Here is a 12,771-nt window from a genome sequence, read left to right on the forward strand (position 1 = left end):
AACGACGAGGTCACTCACTTGGCAAAACCGATGAAGTCCTCATGGTTGGTGTTGATGTAGGAAAGTTCAATGTCAATCAGCAGCATCACCTACAACACATACAGTTTAAAAAAAAAAATTACATTGAACTCAAACCTGTAGCTCTCATATTCTTACACCGTGCAACACGGATGAAGAAGAAGCCCACTAAAAGATGTCCCACCCTCCTTTATTCCCTCTCCTGATCAGATGATGCGGTCAAATCTAATATTTACACTTTCACTGACTACTTTCTATCTGGATCAATGTACAAGTTTTATCTGTTTAGATTGTTGCTTTTATTTGTCGTTAGATCAATGATCTGTCTATTTGTTCTTGTGCAATTAGTTCAATATGTTATCAGTGTTTACATGCACTCGATAATCTGATCATGATCAGATTTCTGCAGTTATCTGATTATTCAAATGGCCATGTTAACAGCACAGTCTGATTTCTTAGCTTGGATTAAGGTCTAGAAATGTAGGATTTAGGATTAAGAAATTTAGGATTTAGGATTAAAATATCTGATAAAGAGGCTGGATTTTCTCAGTAATTAGATTTCTCAGTCTGAGCATGCACAAGATCAGACCGCGGCACCAGAAGGGTTTAAACATTCTTCATCTTCTAGATGATGACGTTCACATGTTCAGGTGAAGCGGCACAATGTTTTTAAAAATTGCCGCGTCCAGTTTGAAATTTGCGTTTACGTCTTCTTCTATGTGTCTATTGGCTGGCTGTAAAGCAGAAATCTGATTACCGTCTGACTCCTGTCGACCCAGAGTTTCCCCATGATCTGATTACTCAAGCGTATGGAAACGTGTTGATCGGATTACTGACAAAATCGGATTTTCTGCAGTTATTGGATTATTAAGTGCATGTAAACACGGTAATAATCCGACAACTGCAGAAAATCAGATTTTGTCAATAATCTGATTAAGTACATGTAAACACTCACTGAAGGGTTGTGAAGAGAACAGCACGTGTTGATATTTTTTCTTTCAAAATGAAAGAAAGACCTTTGGGGTAAGAACCCAACCCTTTTCAAAAGGGTTCTATATAGACCACTGTCACGATGCAAAGAACCCTTTAATCATGCAAAGCGTTCACTGGAGAGTTCATGGTTCTATATAGAACCATTTTCTTTACTACAGAATGCTTTCTTAAGTGTGTTCCAGCCAAACAATTATATTAGGTTCAATTTTCCTCATAAAGAAGAGTTTGTAAGTGCATGCTACAGTTTTGTTTACACCTTTATAAATATATATATATATATATATATATATATATATATATACACACACATATAGATAATTACATAGTGGTCTTTTAAATGCTTGTGTGTGTGTGTGTGTGTGTGTGTGTGTGTGTGTGTGTGTGTATGTATATATATATATATATATATATATATATATATATTTTTTTTTTTTTTTTATTATTATTATTATTATTTATTTTTTTTTTTTTTTAAAAGACCACTATGTAATTAATATGACCACAATTCAAGTGTTTCTACTACAATAGTGTATTATTATACTACATCATTATCATCATAAAGAATTGCAATCTAAGACAAAAACTGCTAGAGGCTTCAGTTACATCTTAAAATATTATGTTTGTGTGGAGTTGATGAATAATGCAGCTTGGAAAACATGCCAAGTCTAGAAATGATCTGACAGATAAAGTATAGACTTTGTAAAACTTTTGAGACAAACTGATGTGGAATTTACCGGATTTGCAGGACGCCCTTTTAAAGCTGTTCTTTTTGGCGATATAAAAACAGAACCGTGCTGTTTCAGTTCATGTCTGTGTGCATTTGAACATCACTCTGTACATTATGAACTGATTTGAGTTATTTCAACAGGAAACGTTCTTAAGTTGGACATTTTCCACAATTTTCTCCAGATTCCACCTTATATCATCATTAACCTCACAAAACCTCCATATGCTCGTTTAGTCAAGATTTTAGCTCAATTTATGGATGATTTCTACCGGTGCGTTCTTCAGTAAGTGTCTGAATAATGTAAAGGGAGACCGTAGATCTATTTATCAGTGCAATAAGCAAACTCCGATATTAGAATGAATTAAAATATAGCTGCGAGCGGCGATTTGCGGGGTCCAAGCAAGCTTTGCAAGTTCGCCCAACAATAGTTTGGCAACAGCCCCTTTTTGGGTACATGTCAAGATATATACATATATATGAAATTTAATAGTCATTGAAAAAAGAATGTAAGGCCTTCAAATGCAGCCTTTTATATTTAAATACTGCAGGAAATGGACCTCATCCTTCATATCGCTGTTGGAAGAAATCCTCATATCTCCATTTTTGACAATTTGAAAATACCCGTTGCTCTTTAACTGGTGTGTAAATTTCAGTATGAATGGACCAGAAGAAACGGCCCAAAATTACTTGGAAATAAGTCAGGATCCGTTGACTTACATTAAAAGTATATATATATATATATTTTCCTTTTCTTCTAAAGTTACCATTTTAGGTTTCCTTCAGACAAAAGTGACATGTTCATAAGATGCATTAGACTAAAATGTGTGTTTTTTGTCGTCTACTTATTGGAAATGGTGATTTTGTTATGTGATGAATTTGAAACAATCAGACGAGGTACAAATGAGTTGATTTGGCAAAGACTTCATCTTTGGTCACTTCGTGCTTGGACCCCTAATAAACAGCTGTGATTGTTAACCATTTCAAGATCTCCAGTATCTTCCAGCGTTTACGCTGTTCATAAGCGCTGAGATACATTCATAACTAGGGTATGTGTACAGTATACACCTTTACCACCCACGTACCTGGTCTTTGGTCTTGCTCTCTCTCTCTCGGACGTATGTCGTCACTATTCTTTCGGTTTCTTCTCTCAGTCGTGGATAAGAACCCAGCTGTCAGGAATAAACACACAAACGCTGCTGCAGCAGAACACAACGTCCAGCTATAGAACACACTCTTAGACAAGACTCTTCTTCATGGGTTCTTAAGTAAGGAAAATGGTTCTCTGCAGAACCATGAATCACCTCAAAGAGCCTTCCATGATTAAAAGGTTCTTTGCATGGCGAAGTGGCTCTTCAGTCTGATGGAGGATGTGCTGTAGACAGTTCTATACAGAACCTTTTTAAATAGGGTTCTATACAGCATCAAAAAGAGTTCTGCTATTGTTATGATCTCCAGTCTGTAACAATAGAATAACCTACTTTGGTACTATAATCACCTTTTCTTCTAGAGAGCATCAAAACGGGTTCTGCTATTATTATGACGTCAAGCCTGCAACAACAGAAGAACCCATTTTGGCGCCATATAGAACCCTTTTCAAAAAGGTTCAAAACAGAACCATATAAAAAAAGTCTTCATCAATCTGAAGAGCCATTTCACGTAATCACTTAAAGGGTTCTCAGAGTGCTCATGGTTCTAAACAGAACCACTTTCTTTACTAAAGAACCCTTGAAAACCATCTTTTTTGACGTGTAGCAGGTTCTCTCTCAGACACCAAGACCAGTACTCTGTACTGAATATCACACACAGGTGACACAGGCAGCGCTGCACAATGTGAGATCACTCAGTCATTTTAATTCCATTGAAATATCAATTATTACTCATTACAACTGCAGTGTAACGAGAGCTGAAGGTTTCAGGGTTCCCACAATTTTATGGACAGTTTCTATGAGTTATATTGACGGTTCTACTGACTGGGTTCAAAGTCAGGGCTGAAACCACACTTTGGACTTTACTTTGAACTAAAATCCTTTACTTTGAGTGACTTTATAATGAGTGGCCTTAATTATGTTCATTTTATAAAAGCAAATGACTGAAATGTTCCACTTTATCACTACCAAAACAATCATAACACCAGACCTTACCAAATGTTTCAGTAGTGATCGTTTTAGCTCATTTTGAGCTCAACCACAGCTTCGAACAGCTGTACACACATAAAATCATCCTAATTTAATAAAAACACAATTTCTTATCTGTAGAAAATGTTTCAGTAGCGGTGATTCTTTATGTTCAACACTGATTTTCAGATTTAAATGAACTTCAAAACAGTTGGGTCTAAGTGTTCAGCATGTGGCCATGAGGGACAGGGATGCACAGCCTCAATTCCTGCCCTGAAATGCAGGGGTGTGGCTAAAATAAGGCTCCGCCTACAGATTATAACTGTTTTGGTAGTGACATGAAAACACAAGGTAGCATTTTTATTATTTAAAAAGAAGTATTATTTATACAATAAATTTAGGGGTTAGGGTTTGGGACAGACACCTCCGAATACAAAGTACCCAATAAATTCTAATGATGTATATATTTAGCTTATTACTGTTTCTATTAATGCCTTGGATTGGAATAGACCAGAACATAACCCTCGTAAATATCTAAAGGTCTAAATACTTTGTTTTTAAAATGTATATATCGCTGTTGTCGGAACACAACCTCGTATCTCCATTTTTGTCGTTTTTCCGTTTTTTAAATATTTTGAACATGCCTGTTGGCCTTTACATTGCGTGTAAATTTCATGAAAGATGAAACTTAAGAAACCACTCAAAAGGACTTGGAAAGACGTCCGGTTCCATTGACTTACATTAAAAGTAAAGTAAGTTTTTTCCTTCTCCTGTAAAATTCCCATTTTGGAGATAAAGTTTTCTCCCAACAGCAGCGAAATATATTTTTATTGTGTGTTGAATAAATTCTGCAGAACAGCCCTGATACACGGCAGTTATAGGTCATGAAAGGGCATCTTAAAAATGACCCACAGCAGCAAACATCCTCAACAGTATGACCCCTAATGACCACCTCATTCGCTGATACACTGGCACATTCACATAGACCAATCTTCAGCTAGTCAGAATCTAATCAGCCAAGACGTTGAAACTTTACACAATGCTAGAAGCCACTGTGTGTTAATATAGCCTCACTCTACTAGACATTGTGATGCAACATCAATGAATCAAGTACCAATACAATATCACAGCATTTCAAACTACAACAGGTACGAATGGACGTATACTGGGCATTAGCAGCTAAAAATACACGAAAAGGAAAATGTTACGGTAAGAAATATTGGTGGCTAAATGGCCCAGACTTCAAACTTTTCCAGGACATTTCATCAGTTTCCTATTATTGTTTCCATTCTTTCTGGGATGTGTAGGGAACCCTGCACCATTTCAGATTGGAGTACATATTTATAGCATTTTGGCTGACGCTCTTATCCAGAGCGACTTACAATTTGATCATTCTTCCACAGGTAGGTGAAGGTGGTGTTAGGAGTCTTGCCCAAGGACTCTTCTTGGTATAGTGTAGGGTGTTTACCCAGGCAAGTGATTGAACCCCAGTCTACAAAGTAGAAGGCAGAGGTGTTGCCCACTACACCAACCAACCACTATATATAGTCCAATATATCAAGAGAGGCCAATAACACAATAGCAACTAACTCACAGTACATTGTGCAGCCCTGCTGTGAACACAAAAAACACAACATTGCAGAGAACCAACACATCACACAGCAGGTGTGGTCATGCAGGTGATTTATGGATCAACAGGTATGCAGCATGCAGGTGTTCAGGTCAGGTACGCCCATGCAGGTGCTAATAAAGGAGGTGAGATTAGATCTGATAGTGGAAGCGCAGGGAGCCTGTTAATATACTATAGTATAGTACACTGATCAAATTTACCTCCTACACCAAACACAGATCAGCCAAGACAAAAGTAGACAAAGCCCAGCACCTCTGATAAACATGAGCCAAACAGGCTGTAAAAAACATTCTTTACTGATTATCCTTTTGAGCTTTCATCCAAAGTATTAAGCAAAATGGAACCTTTATTTGACGTACAATGACTGAAAGGAAACAAATCTTCTCAGGAAATATTTTTCTCAAATCTGTGCATGCAAAACTGTAGGCCACAATCTTTATTTCATACTTTGTGCAGCTTTCCTTTGCAAAGGTAGCAGCTCTTAATGAGACTGGAGACCTCATGGCAAGCAAACTGGGACCAGTCCTCCATACAGAAGCTCTCTAGATCCTTCAGATTCAGAGGACCACACTTACAGGCATTCCTCTTCAGCCTATCCCACAGGTTCTCTAAAGCCTTGGCATCACTGCACGACTTTTAGAGTCTGAACAGATTATGAAAGACTGGTCGTCTCACACCACCACACTGGTTTCTGCGGATTATTTTGGGCGACTGATTAGGGATCACACACACACTACTCGCCCTTTTTAGCTGTTGCTGATCCAAATGACTCACTGAACTTGCGCAAACTCGCGTTCTCCCTTTACTGGGAGACGCAGATAAACAAACGTGAGCTGCTGCTGCTGCTTTCTCTGCTGTCTGTACTGAAACAGTTAAGAAGCAGCAGGTAAACGAGACTCCGACTCGCCCCCCCCAGCTGTCGACTCCCGACTCGCCCCCCCCAGCTGTCGACTCCCGACTCGCCCCCCCCAGCTGTCGACTCCCGACTCGCCCCCCCCAGCTGTCGACTCCCGACTCGCGCCCCCCCCAGCTGTCGACTCCCGACTCGCCCCCCCCCCAGCTGTCGACTCCCGACTCGCCCCCCCAGCTGTCGACTCCCGACTCGCCCCCCCCAGCTGTCGACTCCCGACTCGACTCCCGCCGATTCACACACACAGCTTTGAGAAAAATATCTTTCATTGCGTATTTTTGTTTTTTTTTTTTCTTTTAATTGTTGCATTTCAAATATAGGACCAGCAAGTAAGAATGCCTTTACAGTCTGTGGGGGTGAGAGGGGGACTCTCATTAAGTGTCTAAAACCAAAATGATCAAGTTTATAATTTAGGAAAGCCGTTAGCACCAAGCTAATCAGTGGACAACTTAAGAAGCATCACCAAACGTCTTGGCTGATCGTTTATATTTGAATATGAAGTATTAGAGAACACTAATAAGTGTTAGCAGAGCACAGGGTCACATTAGGAAGGAGAAGAAAGAGTATTAAATAATAAAATAACCCAAATTACAGTTATAAGGGGGGGGGGCATGTTGATTTTGCTGGGGGTATAAATGTGTGAAGTTACCTGAACAACCAAAGGGACTGAAGCAGTAAAGAAAAATAATAATAAAATATTGAAGCATTTGATTGGAGAAGGTTAAATCAATCAGTAGGGGTGGTGACTGGATCAAATGACAGGAGGCAGGATTTGGGTTGGAGGGAATCACTGTGTGAGTGAAGCTGCAAGAACGACACGTAAACAACAAGCAAATAAATATCAGCACTCACACACTAGCTACCTATCTCTGTCTATCGCTCTATGACAGCAGATGGTGTCTTTAGTATCTGCCCATCGTGCTCATCTCGACTTGCTGATAAGGCTGTATGTCCATCCTCTTTATGAAAAAACCTCCTTGTAGCTCCACCATGTTGGTGAACAGTTAGAGACTGTAATCCAGGGTTATTCAACAGGGAAGCAGGATGATATCAACACCATATTGATGCTCTCTAAACAAAAACGCGCGTCTTGTATCGCTGCTGCCGGAAGAAAACCTCGTATCTCCGAAATGGTAACTTTGCAGGAGAAGCAAAAAACAGACATTACTTTCAATGGAAGTCAATGGAACCAGAAGTTTTTCCAAGTCATTTATTTTGGTCCATCCTTCGTGACATTTACACACAATGTAAAGACCAACATGACCTTTCAAAGTATGTGAAAACCAACAAAAATGGAGATACGGGGTTTTGTTCTGACAGCAGCGCTACGTGATGATTTACTGCAACTCCAGAAGAGCAGTGTATATAAAATCTATCTGCATTTTACTCGTCTTACTACGTTTGAAACTCTACAGAAATTAGTTATATCGCTTTGTAATGTCAAACCAGGTGGATTTACGTCTCAGGATGTCGTCAATGGATTTCAGCATTGGCTGGACGTTCCCGTATCAGCAGGTTCTTAACATTTCATTCTGATCCTGCCCAGTTTTTTTATTTCAATGTTCATCTGTTAGTTGCAGGGAGGTGTTAAGGTACTCACACTCAGTTATTCAGAGTAATGAAATCAATATTTGGGCACTCATTATGCTGCATCACAGAACGTCAGAGAAGTTAAGTGAAGTTAAGTTAAGTGATACTTTTTTGATCCCACAATGGGGAAATTCCACCTCCGCATTTAACCCCTCCGTGAAGTGAAACTCCACATACACACTAGTGAATACACACACACTAGGGGGCAGTGAGCACACTTGCCCAGAGTGTCTTGCTCAAGGACACCTGTCATGGACTGTCGGCCCTGGGGATCGAACCGGCAACCTACCGGTCACAGGGCCAGCTCCCTAACCTCCAGCCCACGACTGCCCCCAGACTAAAGGCTCATTTATGCTCAATGTTAAATATGGATACAGATACTGGCGGAGCCCTTCATTTGTACTCTGGTTCATCTCACCTGTATTTGTGCTCATTCTCTGAAATCTTACGGATAAGGACGAAATGCAGCAGTACCACCAGAGGCCAAGAGGGGGCAGCATAGCCAAGAGTTCACGAGACACGGGGCCAATTTCTCTCACAGTAACACAGGGGGATTCTAAAAGATTCGTCCAATTTCGAAGCGTCACATTTTCACAACTGTGAGGCGCCGAGGAGCCAATCACAATCCAACCGAAGAAGGGGGTCATGGAGTTTCTGACGGGCACCTTTCAGTCTGAGAGGAGATGAGACCCCTGAGCAGAAAGTGTTCTGTGTTCTCCACTTCAATAAGATTGAATCCGTCAGTGTGATTTTCATCGGCAGTGAACCTCAGAGCATTCGTAATTCAGTCCTCTAACTCAGTACTGCCGTCTGAATACCAGGTGGGAACAAGAGGATTTGCTAAGCATACTCAACAAAGCCGTGGCTGCCAACTGAAGATATTACGTTGTATACGAGTATAGAAGGAAAGGAGAAGTGGTCCCAGTACTGTGCCATGATGGACACCACTGGAGAGTGCATGGACCCTCTGTGGATTTTCTCCATGTCACTAAAAATAAAAGTGACCCTCCAGATAGGGCTCAACCAATACCATGCTGAGCTGATGAGAATGGGCAGGTGGTTGACTAGACTGATGGATGGAGAGTTATCTACGTTGTCACTGCACGATCGAGAATGGCCCACCACCCAAACCAGGGGTGTCCAATCTTATCTGCAAAGGGCCGGTGTGGTTGCAGGTTTTCACTCCAACAAAGCAGCAGGTCATCCGATGGAACTTCTGAAGATTAAAACCAAATGATTAAATGAGTAGAATTGGGGTTTTGCTTGGAGTAAAAACCTGCAGCCACACCTGCCCTTTGCTAATAAGACTGGACGCCCGAACCCAAACGCAACCTGGGTCAGCAATCCTGTGGTCAGAAACTGTCCAAAAATGAAGAGGTCTGACAAATTGTGCACCAATAACTGGACTACAGTCTGTAGTTGTTCACCTAAATAGTGGTGCTGAAAAGTAGTTGGAACTCAAGGTGGCCACTGAGTGACCGTACAGGTCCGTTTTATCTCCCTACACACCTTTCTTGCTATATTCTATTAATTTTTTTCCAGATTGTTACCTTCTCTGTACACTTGTGGATGAGCGTGGACAGCTCGGACACGACCAGGTCCACGCATTTGAGACACGGTTCCTTCAGCTTAATGACCTGCTTTTTCACTATGGCTTCAAACGCAAGGTCAGGAGTAAACAAGCCTGTCCTGAGGCATCATGGGAAAGTGGGGTCGGGCAAGGGGAGGGTGGTTTTTATATTGAGGAGAAATGAGAAAATACAAGTGGGATGTACAAGTGTTGGTATTGGCCAGGGGGGGATGGGATTATCCAAAAAAAAAAAGAAAAAAGAAAAGATAAAATAAAAAGAAATAAGAAAGAACAGAGAGAATAAAGAGAGACAGAAAAAGAGCACATGGCTTAGTTTTCACAATAAACACTCTCAGGTCAGACAAGCCCCTAGTTTCTCAGTGTCTCATTACTCAAATAACCTGGAGTAACGATCAAGGTAAAAGTAAGCGAGAATAACTTAAAAGACAATCAGCAATAAAAAAGGAACACAAACTCAATCTCAATGTGTGAATAAGACGTTGACCTAAAAGGTCTAAGAATGTGTAAAATTTGACAGTAAAAAAGAAATTTTAAAGAAGCAGTATTTTAAGTAAAGACCAGATTTAATATGCCAAAGAAATCTGCACCGACTCTTAGATAGTAGACCAATACAATTAATCATACAATTACCCATTTTGATGTAACATGACTACGGATGAAATCAGAGAAGCTAGAAGCTTGCCTTCAGTTGAGGCCAGAGTCAACACATTAAACTGGCCTTGTCCGCATGCTGTGGTCACTGAGGGGTCGAGCCCGGCATGCCCACTAAGAGACGTGGCAAGACGGTGTAGGGAAAAGAGGGCTTTCTGTCAATCTCTGGCAATAACAACCAATAAAGATTTCATTTCTAGACCACCAACAAATCCTTTCTGCATATTTCAGGTCAACCTTTGTCCCAATATTACATAAACTCTGATGTTGTCACAAGAGCACTTCCATATTTAGAAACAGACCAGAACCAGTTTAGGTGGAGCATGGCCACTTCCTATTTCCCTCATTATATCAAAAACAAGACTACAAAATGCCAAAGGGCACCCATGAGCGAGTCCTCAATGAACAGGAGAAAATGGAGCTCAAAAGTTAAAATAGTTTCTAATCAATCGCCCAGAACTTTCCTTTAATTTTAGAAAGCAGAAGGATGCACTTCAGTAAACAGTAAAAACGCAAAGAAATCTCACCTGTATGTTTCCTGTTTACTACAGCAAATGTGTTTTGGGCAGCAGAACGCTAATATTACTGCTTCTGAGCGCTGACTGGTTGGCGAACTCATCGGCTGGTTGCGCTCACTGACGTCATGAACGTACATGAGGCGCTGTTTTAACTCGAGTTTAAAAGCTCTTAAAAAAATAACAGCGGTGTTAAAATGTTTTATGCTGCTCTGCGTTCAGGAAATTAATGAATTATTTTACATTAAAATGTTTAAGCATTTTATAAACTATGATTTTGCTCAAATGCTTCATCTTAACCCATTCATTTTTGACTCGCTCAATAGCGCCCTCTAGTGTTTGAGAAACCCAGAAAACATTACAGATGGGCAATTCTCCTCTCCAAGTTCCCTGAACACATTTCTAGACGTCCACCAAACTAAGCCGTTAAAGCCTTTGATCTCCCACCTTGCGAGTGTCTTTTTGTTTATTTTGTTATCCCGGGCTCTGTCCCACTCATCTGAATTTCAATCCCTACAATAAATATAACAAACCCAGCTCCACGCAGAGATTGAGCAGACCGGCCCTCTTTTCCAAGCCTGTTTTGCCACCCTGTCACAGCGCCCCCTCTGTCCGGGAGGGGCCACGGCAGCATGCGGTACCTTGTTGGTGCACTGCCTCACTGTGTTGATGAGCTCCTGGATGACCAGGTCAATGCATTTCAGACACGGCTCCTTCAGCTTAATAACCTGCTTTTTAACTATAGCCTCAAATGCCAGGTCAGGAGTAAACAAGCCCGTCCTGAACGACGCAAGCAAACATCGAAGGACATGGAGGAGAAAATAAAGAGCATGGAGAAAAACGTGACTGTGAGAAAGGCAGACAAAAGAAAAGAAAGAAAACAACGTGTGACTTGAAAAGCCTAGGGATGCACCAAAAGCCGGCGAAAATGGCTAAAATATAGTACATCGAGTTTTACTGAGGAAAGAGAAAAAGGGCAGTCAATACACAGATGGGTTCAAACAGCTTGAGCAGCAGATCAACAGTGAAACCTGCAGCTGCCTTTAACAGGGTCTTTAAAGTTGACCATTTTCAGCATTAACTGCGGAAATCTCATAAACAATACTGAGTAAAGGCCAATTAATAGTCCAGGCGACGAGTGTCACGCTACAAGAAATGACGTAGAAGTGATTAACTTTGTGTCTGCTGGGTGATACATATATTAAAAACATTCGTCTGATAGGGTGCGGACACTTTCGCACACTCTGATTGGATAGAAACTCGCTGACGGTGTGCGGCTGCGCTACAAACGGGCCTTTAATCAAATTACTTTCTAGCTCTGGTTTTCAAACTTACTGTAAACATATAGACGGGTTAGATCCTGCTGGTGTGGGTTCACAGCCGTTTCTTCTCTAAATGATTAACACTAAATGGCTTCGGTGCAAATAGCGCCCCCTCCTGGATAAACTTCAGACTTCAAACTTCATTCTTGAATTCAGCTTAAGATTTCTTTGCGAAATCTTGAATTTATTAATTTTATTAACTTTACACCTTTTAGTATTTAACATTATTTAACAAGCTTTTTAAAAAGCAAACTAAAAAAATTAGTCCTCTAGTCCATTCAGATCTTTTTCCTTTGGAATATGGTCAGTGTTGTTGTGTTAACTCTGAAGCATAAATAAAAAAGCTAATTCTACTCAGAAGAACATTTTTTCCAGTTTTCAGCCAAGTGTGTGCTGAATTTCTGTTTTAGCTTCGGTCAAGAATCTTCATTCTGGCACATCACTGGAAGAATCAGTTGAAAGCGAGTCAGAAGACAAAGACGTGACAACATGTATGATTCAAAAATACAACTAGAGTGAAATATAGGAGTGATAGTGCAGTACAGGCTGAGAGGATGGAGCTCAGCAGGTCACGATCACACAGGCTGAGGAGTTGAACTGAGAGTGAGCAGCAAGTCACTGTTTACTTGCCTCACGCCGTGTATGTTCTTAATGGCATAGCTGATCTCCCTCCTCAGCTCCTTCTCATCAAACTCCATCTGAAACACACC

At 40.6% G+C, this 12,771-nt stretch overlaps 1 protein-coding gene across 3 annotated transcripts in view; it reads right to left on the reverse strand.

Annotated features, from left to right (window-relative positions):
* The window catches only part of dnm2b (dynamin 2b), a 34,981-nt gene that overhangs the window by 7,405 nt on the left and 14,805 nt on the right, over nucleotides 1-12,771 (reverse strand). For 2 of the 3 annotated variants that reach the window (XM_037543423.1, XM_017683257.2), the window contains exons 11-14: nucleotides 12,692-12,759; nucleotides 9,533-9,671; nucleotides 2,821-2,907; nucleotides 19-89 (exon numbers count right to left, since the gene is read on the reverse strand). In XM_037543423.1, the coding sequence (XP_037399320.1) occupies nucleotides 19-89; nucleotides 2,821-2,907; nucleotides 9,533-9,671; nucleotides 12,692-12,759 (365 nt within the window). Of the gene's footprint in view, nucleotides 1-18; nucleotides 90-2,820; nucleotides 2,908-9,532; nucleotides 9,672-11,380; nucleotides 11,520-12,691; nucleotides 12,760-12,771 lie in introns of all 3 variants that reach the window. The other variant, XM_017683256.2, reaches the window with a different exon arrangement.

The sequence above is a fragment of the Pygocentrus nattereri genome, chromosome 12 (genome assembly GCF_015220715.1).
Source record: "Pygocentrus nattereri isolate fPygNat1 chromosome 12, fPygNat1.pri, whole genome shotgun sequence".
Taxonomy (NCBI): domain Eukaryota; kingdom Metazoa; phylum Chordata; class Actinopteri; order Characiformes; family Serrasalmidae; genus Pygocentrus; species Pygocentrus nattereri.